This window comes from Oncorhynchus gorbuscha, linkage group LG06, assembly GCF_021184085.1.
Source record: "Oncorhynchus gorbuscha isolate QuinsamMale2020 ecotype Even-year linkage group LG06, OgorEven_v1.0, whole genome shotgun sequence".
Classification (NCBI taxonomy): Eukaryota; Metazoa; Chordata; class Actinopteri; order Salmoniformes; family Salmonidae; genus Oncorhynchus; species Oncorhynchus gorbuscha.
Genome location: NC_060178.1, coordinates 12989902 through 13004482, shown reverse-complemented (window position 1 = coordinate 13004482; position 14581 = coordinate 12989902). Strand labels below are relative to the sequence as shown.

General features: G+C 45.5%; 1 protein-coding gene across 2 annotated transcripts in view; it reads left to right on the top strand.

Annotated features, from left to right (window-relative positions):
- LOC124037555 (phosphatidylinositol 4-phosphate 3-kinase C2 domain-containing subunit alpha-like) overlaps window positions 1–14581 on the top strand; it is an 85180-nt gene that overhangs the window by 12755 nt on the left and 57844 nt on the right. For both annotated transcript variants that reach the window (XM_046352368.1, XM_046352367.1), the window contains exon 3: window positions 3812–5016. In XM_046352368.1, coding sequence (XP_046208324.1) covers window positions 3901–5016 — 1116 coding nt within the window. In that variant the 5' untranslated portion in view covers window positions 3812–3900. The remainder of the gene's footprint in view (window positions 1–3811; window positions 5017–14581) is intronic.

Sequence of the window (14581 nt, the reverse complement as noted above, 5' to 3'; positions counted from 1 at the left end):
AAGTTGGTGAGGGAGATAAAAGTCTCCAACTTCAGCGATTTTTGCAATTCGTTCCAGTCACAGGCAGCAAAGAACTGGAACGAAAGGCGGCCAAATGAGGTGTTGGCTTTAGGGATGATCAGTGAGATACAGCTGCTGGAGCGCGTGCTACGGGTGGGTGTTGCCATCGTGACCAGTGAACTGAGATAAGGTGGAGCTTTACCTAGCATGGACTTGTAGATGACCTGGAGCCAGTGGGTCTGACAACGAATATGTAGCGAGGGCCAGCCGACTAGAGCATACAGGTCGCAGTGGTGGGTATAAGGTGCTTTAGTAACAAAACGGATGGCACTGACAAACTGCATCCAGTTTGCTGAGTAGAGTATTGGAAGCTATTTTGTAGATAACATCAATAACACAATAGAAAAATCTATGTACAGTGTGTGCAAATGTAGAAGAGTAGGGAGGTAAAGGCAATAAATAGGCCATAGGTGAGAAAATTACAATTTAGCATTAACACTGGAGTGATAGATGTGCAGATGATGATGTGCAAGTAGAGATACTGGGGTGCAAGAGGGTAAGTAATAATATGGGGATGAGGTAGTTGGGTGTACTATTTACAGATGGGCTGTGTACAGTTATTGGTAAGCTGCTCAGACAGCTGATGCTTGAAGTTATAGGGAGATATAGGACACCAGCTTCAGTGATATTTGCAATTCGTTCCAGTCATTGGCAGCAGAGAAATGGAAGGAAAGGCGGCCAAATGAAGTGTTGGCTTTGGGAATGACCAGTGAAATATACCTGCTGGAGCACGTGCTACGGGTGGGTGTTGCTATGGTGACCAGTGAGCTGAGATAAACCATAATCTTTGCTCTGGAGAGTGAGAGAGGGAGATATCAATCTATATAGATATATGTTTCTGTTAGGACTCATCTCTAAACAACTTGGCTGCCAGGATGAAATGACTGAATTGGCTAGTTCAGCTATCTGTCAAGAAATGGGTGGTTTGAACAGTGTTTTTGGAAAGTATTCAGACCCCTTTTCCCACATTTTATGTTAGCCTTACTTTAAAATTCCTTTTTATTTTTATTATTCCCTTTTCAATCTACACACAACCTGTTTTTGCTTTGTCATTACGGGGTTTACATTTTTTGCAAATGTATTAAAAATAAACATTACTTTGTTTAAGCACCTTTGGCAGTCTTCTTGGGTATGACGCTACAAGCTTGGCACACATGTATTTGGTGAGTTTCTCACATTCTTTTCTGCAGATCCTCTCAAGCTCTGTCAGGTTGGAAGGGGAGTGTTGCTGTACAGCTATTTTCAGTTCTATCCAGAGATGTTAGATCGTGGTCAAGTCCGGGCTCTGGCTGGGCCACTCAGGACATTCAGAGACCACGAAGCCAGTCCTGCGTTGTCTTGGCTCTGTGCTTAGGGTCATTGTCCTGTTGGAAGGTGAACCTTCGCCCCAGTCTGAAGTCCTGAGCACTCTGGAGCAGGTTTTCATGAAGGATCTCTCTGCACCTTGCTCCGTTCATCTTTCCCTCAATCCTGACTAGTCTCCCTGTCCCTGCCGCTGAAAAACATCCCCACGGCATGACGGTACCACCACCATGCTTCACTGTAGAGATGGTGCAAGGTTTCCTCCAGATGTGACATTTTTTCATTCAGTTCAATCTTTGTTTCATCAGACCAGAGAATCTTGTTTCTCATGGTCTGAGTCCTTTGGATACCTTTTTGACAAACTCCAAGCAGGCTGTCATGTGCCTTTTTACTAAGGAGTGGCTTCTGTCTGGCCACTCTACCATAATGGCCTGATTGGTGGAGTGCTGCAAACATGGTTGTCCTTCTGGAAGGTTCTTGTGACCATCGGGTTCTTGGTCACCTCCCTGACAAAGGCTCTTCTCCCTCGATTGCTCAGTTTGGCCGGGCGGCCAAGAAGAATCTTGGTTCTAAACTTCTTCTATTTAAGAATGATGGAGGCTGACGTGTTCTTTGGGACATTCAATGCTGCAGAGATGTTTTGATACCCTTCCCCAGATCTGTGCCTCGACATAAGTTGTAGAAACATCTCAAGGATGACCAATGGAAACAGGATGCACCTGAGATCAATTTCGAGTCTCATAGCAAGGGGTCTGAATACTTAAATGAAATGCGTTATAATTTTAAAAATAAATTTGCAAACATTCCTGAACCTATTCTCGCTTTGTCATTATGGGGTCTTGTGTGTAGATTGCTGAAGGAAAAAAAAAATGTAATCAATTTTTGAAAAGTCAAAGGTTCTGAATTACTCTCCGAATGCACTGTATCTTGATCCTTCTGCTACGATTGGATAGAGCTAGGCTGTAACTCTGCTCCTTTTCATACCTCTCTCCATCACTCATATCACTTGCTGCAGTTTACTGCTACTATGAGAACTCTCTCAATGGCGTTGACTTTTGCTACCAAGCCATAAATGTGCTTAATATCTGAGAGTGAGGTTAGGGAAGAATATGAAGCGACGATGCATGTTCTGTCTGAATGACTCAAATCTGCCCACCACTCTGCCTTCCTGTTTTCTTTACCCAGATCAAACTCGGTCGATGTCTGTCTGGCAGAGCTGTCTGTCACAAAGCAGCTAGACAAATGTTTGAGTGCTGCTCCCTCCGTTGGATTGCCACCGCTGGAATCTCTGCCCAGGATCTGATATTAGTACAGCTGATAAGACACTCTTGGGCCGTAGCATACAGAGAGAAAGAGACCCGTCTGGCTGCCTTTCATGCCAAATTCCTCACGTACAATGGCGCTAGGCTAGCTGGAGATCCCATGCACAGCTAGCCTTCACCACTATGGGAGGGGAGCTCAGGAAAGGGCTGTGTTGCCTGGGGGGAGAGCTCTGACTGAGGGCCTGGGTAGTGAGGAGAATAGGAGCGCTGTGTCGTTTTGAGGAACTCAGTGAATACACACGTTGCAGCCAGGGAGATGTTTTTATCACAACACGCAGGCCTGTTAATGTTCTGCACCATACTGCTGAGATTTGTTAAAGAAGACAACAAATACAAAAAACATGCACTGTAATATCATGGTATTATCACTTAGCCCGTCTATGAAACATTTTATACGACATCTTCATTTAACTACCTACCCGTATGTATCATGGTTGTCAATTTTCAGGAAGAAGTAAGCCTCTGATAACATGGCTATTGCTTGCTGCTGTATGAGACAGACAATCAATTTCAATGAAAAGGGCAATGCAGTAGATGTGTTGGCCTGATTCTCAACTCTTCACTCCAATAACACACACAAGCCAAATAACAGTCACTTAGGACACTGATCCGTACTGCAGCTACACTCAGTGAAATCAGTAAGAAAGATGGTATATTTTGAAGCACATTGTACTATAGTGTGAAACCCATGTGACAGTCCTTGTGCTAGTCAGCTGCAGTAAACTTTAACAGGCCTTTTATGGTCTCCACCTTGACCCTGACTGTGCATCATTGTGTATGTGGGGCTGTCAGGGATTTTCTCTCTGCTGTCTCTACATGTTGAACAACTTCGATACTTCAGGATGTCAGTAAGCCTCTTGCTCTGTTGTTTTTACAAGTCACAGTTAAAGGTCCCGTGTGATTATAGCTGATAAATCTTGGTAATACATTGGTAATACATTGTTACATTGCTAGGCAATTTAAAATGTAACGGCATTAGGATCGGCTAGTTTCTTTTGTCTTGCAGACTTTACTATTGGCTATGGAAATGGCTCACTAAATGCAGAACAGATGCCTCTGTCGTGGTTGTCGACTGTTCCTGGTGATGTCTGTATTGTGACTTGCTCTCTTTTCTCGTCCTTTTCCAGGTGTTTGAATAAACAAATCTCCCGTCTGACCCATTTGTCACCCGTGCTGACTACAAACTCGACTTACATGGCACCCTCAAATTGACATCATGGCCCAGATATCCAGTGGTAATGGGTTCAAGCTGGACGTGACCCAGCCCATGGGGGTTGTGGGTAAGGAGGAGGCCCTTCGCATGGAAGCGGAGGCCTTAGCGAAACTACAAAGGGAGAAGAGACACACGCTCCCGGCGACCCCCACCACTGCCGCTCCAAGGCCCACTCCTTCCTCCAGCAGCCGACCAGAGAAGGACCTCATAGTCTTCCCCGATGCCAAGAAGCAGGCGGAGAAGGACAAGTTCCAGGACATCGACGTTGACAAGCTGACCAATGAGGAGCTGGAGAAGCTCCTGCTGGACGACAGCTTTGGGGCCAACAGCGGCAAGGCCTCGCGGCCCTCCTCGCTGCTGGGATTCAACCTCAGCGCCTCCTACCCGGGGGGCCAAGCTACCTCTCCCTTCCCCAACGGCCAGTGGACGCCTTCCATCCTCTCCACCCCCTCCGGCTCCGGCGTGTCCACACCAACCCACCATCAGGCTCCCATGTTCCCCTCTGCTCCGTTCCCCAAGCCCCAGACCTGCTCCTTCCAGAATGGCTTTTCTCCAGCCATGCCGCCCTACATGGGCTTGCCTGGCCCGCAGACCTCCTTCATGGCCTTCACTCCTATCCAGCAGCCCGGAGCCATGGTGTTCCATCAGCCCACCGTCACCCCGGAGATGGCCAAGCTCTTTCACAAGATCCACAGCACCTCGGAATACTTGAAGAACGGCAGGTCAGCCAGTACTGACCTGGATGCTGCACCGACCTGTGCCGTTTCGCTGGCGCCCAACCCACCGCCATCTGCCGTAGAACCACTTGCCGTCAGCCGCTTCGAGTGGCTGGACCTGGACCCGCTCAACAGGTGCAAAGCTGAGGGTGATGAGTGCACCTCACCGGCACCGAGCGGCACCGTGACTGTAGTGGGAGGGCCAGCCGGCGGGGACCCCTGGGACGCCGTGCTGCTAGATGAGACTGAGGGAGGGGCTGGCGGCAGCAGTCCACCAACTGAGGTGAAGGGTCATCTCGCAAGTCGCTCTCAGCCTCGGCAGTTGTCGGTAGGGGTGGGGGTCACCAGGAGCCACTCCCTCACCATCCCAGAATCCGCTTCCCAGCACAAGCCAAACAATCAGGTATGTCTAGTACTCTACTTGCATAAGACGATCATAAAAACTCTAAAACTGAAACCTCAAATTTTGTCCCTAAAGCAAATACCACTAGCCAAGCAATCAGTAATGGTTGCAATGCCCATTGCCCACACAATGGCTGCGTTTAGACAGGCAGCCCAATTCACTAATTGTGTCTCTTGACCAATCAGATCAGCTCTGAAAAATATCTAATGTGAAAAGGTCTAATGTGATTTGTTGAAAGGCTAATAAGTGGAAAAAAATATTAGAATTGGGCTGACTGTCTAAACGTAGGCCTTGTGACAAGCCAAAACAAATGGGTAAGATTCTAGCACAATAAAATAATTTTAAAGGGGTTCAACAAAGCCCAGCCAAAACAGCTAGGTAACAAGTCCCACATCATACCAGCACTGCCAAAACATACATTTTGGCTCCCAAAGCATGTAGCCAGGTAGTCTGGTATGGTTGCCCACTCTTTGTGAAGGCTTGACCTCCTATACTTCCACTTTTTTAAATCCTTTTTGAGAGGAAAGATGCTCTTTCTACTCTAAATCGGTCTCTTTTTAATCAACATTTCTGAGATTTGGGACAGGACCGAAGGCATGTGGCGCAAAATACCATTCATTCGCCTCCATTTTCCTATAAGTGAGCAACCATCTGTCTGACTCATTTGTCAGTGGGTTTGAGCTCAACTGAAAGGAGGCCACAAAACAATTCTAACTTCTCTATATACACAATGACTTTTTATTTACCGTGTCTCTTCCCTCTTAGTCTGGTTTAGTCAGAAAAGAGATTTCGTAATGAGAGAATGAATGAGTAATGAGGAATAAAGGCGTTGCCTGTGTGTGTGTGGTGTTCCCAGAAAGCCCACTTCCTGTCTCATTGTGTTTCTCTGTGACGGAACAGGACAATTGGCTGCTGTTGCATTCTTCCCACAGAAAGACCATCATTTCCGTTCTGCATGAGATGATTGTCTTAAATATAAACGCCGTCATTTGTTTATTTCCCCCACTGTTTCGGAGGTATAGGAAGCAGGACACCTGCTTTGTTTACTGTACATTGACTATGATGGTCCAAAGTAGTGCACTATGAAGTGAATAGGGGGACTTTTGGGATACCACCTTTATGAACCTCTTGATGTCTATTTACCACCACAAACCGATGCTGGCACTAACACCGCACTCAACGAGCTGTATAAGGCCACAATCAGAGAAGAAAATACTCATCCAGATGTGGTGCTCCTAGTGGCCGGGGATTTTAATGCAGGGAAACATAAATACGTTTAAACGTATTTCCACCAGCATGTCGCCTGTGCAACTAGGGAAACTCTAGACCACCTCTACACGCAGAGACTCATACAAATCTCACCCTCCATTTGACAAATCTGACTTACTCCATTCCTGTTTACAAGCAAAAACTCAAACGGGAAGTACCAGTGATGCGCTCAATATAGAAGTGGTCAAATAACGCAGACTCAAAGCTACAGGACAGTTTCGCTAGCACAGATTGGAATATATGACTAATCCCATGGCATTGAGGAGTTTACCACATAAGTCACCGGCTTCATTAAGTGCATGGATGATGTCGTCCCCACAGTGGCAATACGTACATATCCTAACCAGAAGCCATGGAGTACAGGCAACAGCCTTACTGAGCTAAAGGCTAGAGCTGCCGCTTTCAAGGAGCGGGGCACAAATCTGGACACTTATAAAAAGAAATCCTGCTACACCCTCCGACAAACTATTAAACAGGCAAAGCATCAGTACAGGACGCAGTTCAAATCCTACTACACTGGCTCTGACGCTCGTCAGATGTGTCAGGGCTTGCAAACTATCACAGACTACAACGGGAAACCCAGCCACAAGCTGCCCAGTGACGTAAACCTATCAGACAAGCTGAATGCCATCTCTAAGCTCTCTTCGAGGCAAGGAACACTGAACCTTGCATGAGCGCACCAGCTGTTCCGGACAATGTGAGTAAAACCTTTTAAACAGGGTAACATTCACATGGCCGTGGGGCCAGACCGATTGCCAGGACGCATACTCCGAGCATGTGCTGACCACCTAGTGCTGACCTTTTCATTTTCAACCTCTCCTTGACCCTGTCTGTAAAACCCACGTTTCAAGCAGACCACCATAGTCCCAGTGTCCAAGCTTGCCAAGGTTAGTTCCTCAGTGTCCACATAACTAAGGACCTATTATGGTCCAAACACACCAAGACAGTCGTGAAGAGGGTTCGACAACCTCTTCCCCCTCTGGAGACTGAAAAGATTTGGCATGTGCCCTCAGATCCTCAGTTTGACAGCTGAACCACTGAGAGGATCTTGACTGGTTGCATCTCTACTTGGTATGGCACCTGCTCGGCATTTGACGGAAAAGCATTAGAGGGCAGTGCGTATGGCCCAGTACATCACTGGGGCAGAGCTCCCTGCCATCCAGAACCTCTATACCAGGCGGTGTCAGAGGAAGGCCCTAAATATTGTCAGATTCCGGCCACCCATGTCAGTCTGTTCTCTCTGCTACCACACGGCAAGCGGTAGCAGTCTAAGACCAAAAGGCTCCTGAACAGCTTCTACCCAAAAGCCATTAAACTGCTGAACAGTTAAATGGCAACCCGGACTTTCTGCTTACCTTTACCTACATGTACATACACTCAACAACAAACAAAAACCGTCCCTTTTTCAGGACCCTCTCTTTCAAAGATAATTCGTAAAAATCCAAATAACTTCACAGATCTTCTTTGTAAATGGTTTAAACACTGTTTCCCATGCTTGTTCAATGAACATACACCTGTGGAATGGTTAAGACGCTAACAGCTTACAGACGGTAGGCAATTAAGGTCAGTTATTAAAACTTAGGACACTAAAGAGGCCTTTCTACTAACTCTGAAAAACACAAAAAGAAAGATGCCACAGTTCACATGAAAAGACGTTTCTTTTTTTTTTGACGAGGTTAGTACTTCAATCAATCACCTAACCAAACCTACATATTACCTCGATCAATCACTGCAACTACCTCGTGCCCCAGTACACTGACTCAGTACCGTTACTCCTTGTACTTAGCTCATTGTTATTTTATTTTGTTACTATTATCTTTTCATCTATTAGTGTGTAAGTAAGCATTTCACTGTAAAGTCTACACTTTTTGTATTTCCAAATCAAATCAAATCAAATCAAATTTTATTTGTCACATACACATGGTTAGCAGATGTTAATGCGAGTGTAGCGAAATGCTTGTGCTTCTAGTTCCGACAATGCAGTGATAACCAACAAGTAATCTAACTAACAATTCCAAAACTACTGTCTTATACACAGTGTAAGGGGATAAGGAACATGTACATAAGGATATATGAATGAGTGATGGTACAGAGCAGCATACAGTAGATGGTATCGAGTACAGTATATACATATGAGATGAGTGTGTAGACAAAGTAAACAAAGTGGCATAGTTAAAGTGGCTAGTGATACATGTGTTACATAAGGATGCAGTCGATGTTGTAGAGTACAGTATATACATATGAGATGAATAATGTAGGGTAAGTAACATTATATAAGGTAGCATTGTTTAAAGTGGCTAGTGATATATTTACATAATTTCCCATCAATTCCCATTATTAAAATGGCTGGAGTTGGGTCAGTGTCAATGTCAGTGTGTTGGCAGCAGCCACTCAATGTTAGTGGTGGCTGTTTAACAGTCTGATGGCCTTGAGATAGAAGCTGTTTTTCAGTCTCTCGGTCCCAGCTTTGATGCACCTGTACTGACCTCGCCTTCTGGATGATAGCGGGGTGAACAGGCAGTGGTTCGGGTGGTTGATGTCCTTGATGATCTTTATGGCCTTCCTGTAACAACGGGTGGTGTAGGTGTCCTGGAGGGCAGGTAGTTTGCCCCCGAGGTGATGCGTTGTGCAGTCCTCACTACCCTCTGGAGAGCCTTACGGTTGAGGGCGGAGCAGTTGCCGTACCAGGCGGTGATACAGCCCGCCAGGATGCTCTCGATTGTGCATCTGTAGAAGTTTGTGAGTGCTTTTGGTGACAAGCCGAATTTCTTCAGCCTCCTGAGGTTGAATAGGCGCTGCTGCGCCTTCTTCACGACGCTGTCAGTGTGAGTGGACCAATTCAGTTTGTCTGTGATGTGTATGCCGAGGAACTTAAAACTAGCTACCCTCTCCACTACTGTTCCATCGATGTGGATAGGGGGTGTTCCCTCTGCTGTTTCCTGAAGTCCACAATCATCTCCTTAGTTTTGTTGACGTTGAGTGTGAGGTTATTTTCCTGACACCACACTCCAAGGGCCCTCACCTCCTCCCTGTAGGCCGTCTCGTCGTTGTTGGTAATCAAGCCTACCACTGTTGTGTCGTCCGCAAACTTGATGATTGAGTTGGAGGCGTGCGTGGCCACGCAGTCGTGGGTGAACAGGGAGTACAGGAGAGGGCTCAGAACGCACCCTTGTGGGGCCCCGTGTTGAGGATCAGCGGGGAGGAGATGTTGTTGCCTACCCTCACCACCTGGGGCGGCCCGTCAGGAAGTCCAGTACCCAGTTGCACAGGGCGGGGTCGAGACCCAGGGTCTCGAGCTTGATGACGAGCTTGGAGGGTACTATGGTGTTGAATGCCGAGCTGTAGTCGATGAACAGCATTCTCACATAGGTATTCCTCTTGTCCAGGTGGGTTAGGGCAGTGTGCAGTGTGGTTGAGATTGCATCGTCTGTGGACCTATTTGGGCGGTAAGCAAATTGGAGTGGGTCTAGGGTGTCAGGTAGGGTGGAGGTGATATGGTCCTTGACTAGTCTCTCAAAGCACTTCATGATGACGGAAGTGAGTGCTACGGGGCTGTAGTCGTTTAGCTCAGTTACCTTAGCTTTCTTGGGAACAGGAACAATGGTGGCCCTCTTGAAGCATGTGGGAACAGCAGACTGGTATAGGGATTGATTGAATATGTCCGTAAACACACCGGCCAGCTGGTCTGCGCATGCTCTGAGGGCGCGGCTGGGGATGCCGTCTGGGCCTGCAGCCTTGCGAGGGTTAACACGTTTAAATGTCTTACTCACCTCGGCTGCAGTGAAGGAGAGACCGCATGTTTCCGTTGCAGGCCGTGTCAGTGGCACTGTATTGTCCTCAAAGCGGGCAAAAAGTTATTTAGTCTGCCTGGGAGCAAGACATCCTGGTCCGTGACTGGGCTGGATTTCATCTTGTAGTCCGTGATTGACTGTAGACCCTGCCACATGCCTCTTGTGTCGGAGCCATTGAATTGAGATTCCACTTTGTCTCTGTACTGACGCTTAGCTTGTTTGATAGCCTTACGGAGGGAATAGCTGCACTGTTTGTATTCAGTCATGTTGCCAGACACCTTGCCCTGATTAAAAGCAGTGGTTCGCGCTTTCAGTTTCACGCGAATGCTGCCATCAATCCACGGTTTCTGGTTAGGGAATGTTTTTATCGTTGCTATGGGAACGACATCTTCGACGCACGTTCTAATGAACTCGCACACCGAATCAGCGTATTCGTCAATATTCCCATCTGACGCAATACGAAACATGTCCCAGTCCACGTGATGGAAGCAGTCTTGGAGTGTAGAGTCAGCTTGGTCTGACCAGCGTTGGACAGACCTCAGCGTGGGAGCCTCTTGTTTTAATTTCTGCCTGTAGGCAGGGATCAGCAAAATGGAGTCGTGGTCAGCTTTCCCGAAAGGGGGCGGGGCAGGGCCTTATATGCGTCGCGGAAGTTAGAGTAACAATGATCCAAGGTTTTACCACCCCTGGTTGCGCAATCGATATGCTGATAAAATTTAGGGAGTCTTGTTTTCAGATTGGCTTTGTTAAAATCCCCAGCTACAATGAATGCAGCCTCCGGATAAATGTTTTCCAGTTTGCAAAGAGTTAAATAAAGTTCGTTCAGAGCCATCGATGTGTCTGCTTGGGGGGGGATATATACGGCTGTGATTATAATCGAAGAGAATTCTCTTGGAAGATAATGCGGTCTACATTTGATTGTGAGGAATTCTAAATCAGGTGAACAGAAGGATTTGAGTTCCTGTATGTTTCCTTCATCACACCATGTCCCGTGACAAATAAAATTTGATTTAACAAATATCTGTGAAATGTCAGATTTACCTAAAACCCTTTCAATGTGTCTGTCACCAACTGTATACCATTAGTTGAGAACTATGTCCAGTTCACTCTGTCTGTTTTTCTGTGAACGTTTATGGCTGCCTGTTCTATGTCTGTATGTTAAACATACTACTGTTACATAACGTGTTGTCTGGATGTGTGTATTCATGTCGATCTGTACATGCTTTCGCCTTAACAGTGTGTTGCCCTAGTTTGCTAACCTAGCTGCCAGGCAGCAGTAATGTTGGTATAGCCTAAATGGGGACAAGCCCATACAGCTCCCCACCATGCCCCACTGCAGACTCATCTGACAAGCCCCAGAGCGGCCCAGCGTTGCCATGGCAGCAGGCATTCTCATGTAGGCCGAGTGTGTAATACTGTGAGAGTGCTGGTGGGCAAAGCACTACTCTCAACCAGCATGGCACAGTGGTGTAGTGTTACCTTCTACAGACCAAGACACCCCTTATCGGTTTCCAGACCCTTAGTAATCTGGCCCACAGCCGAGCACAGTTAACTCCCTACTCGAGCCAGAGTGCTATTTTGTTACCTTCCAGATTAACAGGTTGGGTGTAAGGAAGCCTGTTGTTGATAACACTACAAGGGCTGGCATCAAATGTTGCAAAGCAGGTGGAGTTTGTTTCTGTGGTAATGTTTGCTCTTGTATTAAATTAAACAAGTGCGCTTAGTTCAGGAGGTAACGATTGTATTTACATCTGCCTGTTTTTTTTATTTTTTATTTCTCTTTGACAACCTGTGGTAGCTAAGCCCAAGGCCGGGCCCTTGTATTGAAGAACCAAAGTCAAGCAAACAACATTAACTGCTCGAACAACTGATATGTCTCAGATTTTAAAAATCATTTAGTCAGGCCAGCTCCCCCTGCAGTTTGTATTGGAAAGCCGAGAGGACTTCCCAGCATGCAGTAAGCCCAGGGGACATCACCATCTGCAACAGAGCACTGAAGTGCACCATAGAGTTCAGTCATTGCGAAGTCAAGACTTTTGTACGCACAGAACGCCTGTGTCGTCACAGCAGAGTACTAGCTAGGACTTGCCTGTTATGACAGGCTATGGTGCTTGTTTCTGTGTGTGGGGACAGTTGCTCAATGGGCACAGTTGATGAATGGACACATTTCAGTTGTACAACTGACTAGGTCAATATATCCCTTTCCCAATATGTAACTTTTTGGGCGACCCGACCACATTCACATAGAAATTCACATAGAGTTATATATCTGTCATTGAAAGGAAGTCTAAGAAGCAGTAGATTGGTGCTGTGTGTGTGATTTCTATTGTTCCCATTCTTTAGTTTAAAAATATATATTTTTACTTTCAGTTTTGTACACCAGCTGAAAATACAATATTTTTGGTTATGGGAAAACATATTTCACAGCGGTTTAAATGGCACAATGATTCACTACACTATACTTGATTATTTTGTGACATATAAACTGAAATTAGGCTAACTATTAGAATTTTAGAAACCAGGAAATGACAGAGCAGTTATGACTAAATTATAATTCTCATGCTGCATACTGATCTCTTCCATACGCCCTGTGTGGTGGTGTATCGATGGGCCTACAGAGTGACGATGGATACAAGTGAACTCTGTCTTCACCTCTCTCCCGGTTTTACTTTTAACAAACGGGAAGTAAATAGTGAGTAAAAGTTATGGATGAGAGGGAAACAACACCAATGGCATCCTCTGAAATAGCTGGTGAAGTCCTAGCTAGACAACAACTGCAACCTTTTGTTGAAAAATTTGATTTCTATAATGCCTCAGTGGAAGTTTAAACTAGAGAGAAATCCTTGACTTCCTCTTTCAAATCAGGAAGTTAAACTTAATTTGGTCAGCTGGTTCTCTTGACCTAGTTAACCAGGGCCAACCAAGAATGGTGAAGAGGTTGAGGAAAGTACAATAGACTCCTGCTGGTGGAAGTCTATAGTATTACTAAACCACTAATAACCTGGGCTAGTGAAGTAGGTACCATTCTAGGACTACTACAGGCAGCAAAACTGGACAAGCCTGGGACAATAAAGTGGTTTACTGTTTACTCTTAAGACTGACCTAAGACGGAGGAGCTGTAAAGCAGACTGGGCCTGACTCAGAACAGTAGGGTGGACTAAAGCAAACCACATTAGATTAATGATCTGTGAGTGACATGGGCCTTACCCATCCTCTCACTCACTCTCTCACCCCTGTCAGACAATGAACCAGAGAATACAAAGACGGGCCTGACTAACAGCCTGGTGTCTGTCCTGTGGGGGGATGTGAGTGAACACACCGCTCACAATGCCTCATTGGATTATCTTTTGCATGTTTGTTTTCAATGAATGGATTGTGTATAAAAACACACACTGCTAATCCCTCACTCCTTTCTTGCCTGGCTAGATGGGATGTACAAGGTGCTTGGTGAGAGTGAGAGATTGGGGTCTCAGCCAAGTCGACGCTACTAGCACACTGCTTTGGAAATGTTTCATGTTAATACTATTTCGGGTCAAAACCATGTTTGTCTCTGTAAAAGTTCTCCGCAACAAATACTTTAAAAAATATATTTAAAAATGTTTCAACAGAAAGCTAAAATAAGCTTTTTCTTATTGGACAAGTCCAGGTAGTCTTTCCATATTCCAGTCGGTTGTCTTCCGTTTGGCACCTAATGAACACGACCCTGATGCCACTTCTAGGTTCAGTCACATTTCATGTCCCGAGCTGTTGGTTTTGCTTGTGTGAAGTTTTTAAGAACCGCTGAGCAAAATGAGCATTATTTTATGAGCTAATCTGCTATGTTCTTCACCCGCTGAATGACCAACATGAAGAAGGCAGACTCTTATGTTGCAGTACAGCATTACCATTGTACTACTCATTTCATCAATTACAGATAGACAGCCATAACATCCTGTTATTATAAACAACTGGAAAGATGGGACCTTCTCTATAAACAAAACTGACATTACCTTGCTGGCCATTAAGTGTGCGTGTTTAGAGTTTGCATAGATCATGGAAGTGTAGAATCAAATTTTATTTCACATGCTTTGTAGACAACAGTGAGTAGAATGTAGGGAGTAGAAAATAACATGGCTATATACAGGAAGTACCAGAACCAAGTCAGTGTGCAGGGGTATGAGGTAATTGTGGTAGCGATGTACTGTACATAATAGGTAAGGGTAAAGTTACTAGGCAACAGGATAGATAATAGACAGACAGTAGTAGTAGCAGCAGCAGCGTGTGTGTGTGTGCCATCTTAACTATGGTTAAGATGGTGCCCGACAGAGGGGCTCCGATAAAACATTGGAGGTTTTCTTTTTTTTTTTTTTTTCCTCAAATGTTCTTTAATCAGTTTGTTTTCATGCATTACTACATACACCCAGGTATTGGGATACAAAATAAAAACAATTAATTATAATATTTTTATAAAACGATATACAGTTCATTCTGAAATTATTCAGACCCCTTGACTTTTTCTACATTTT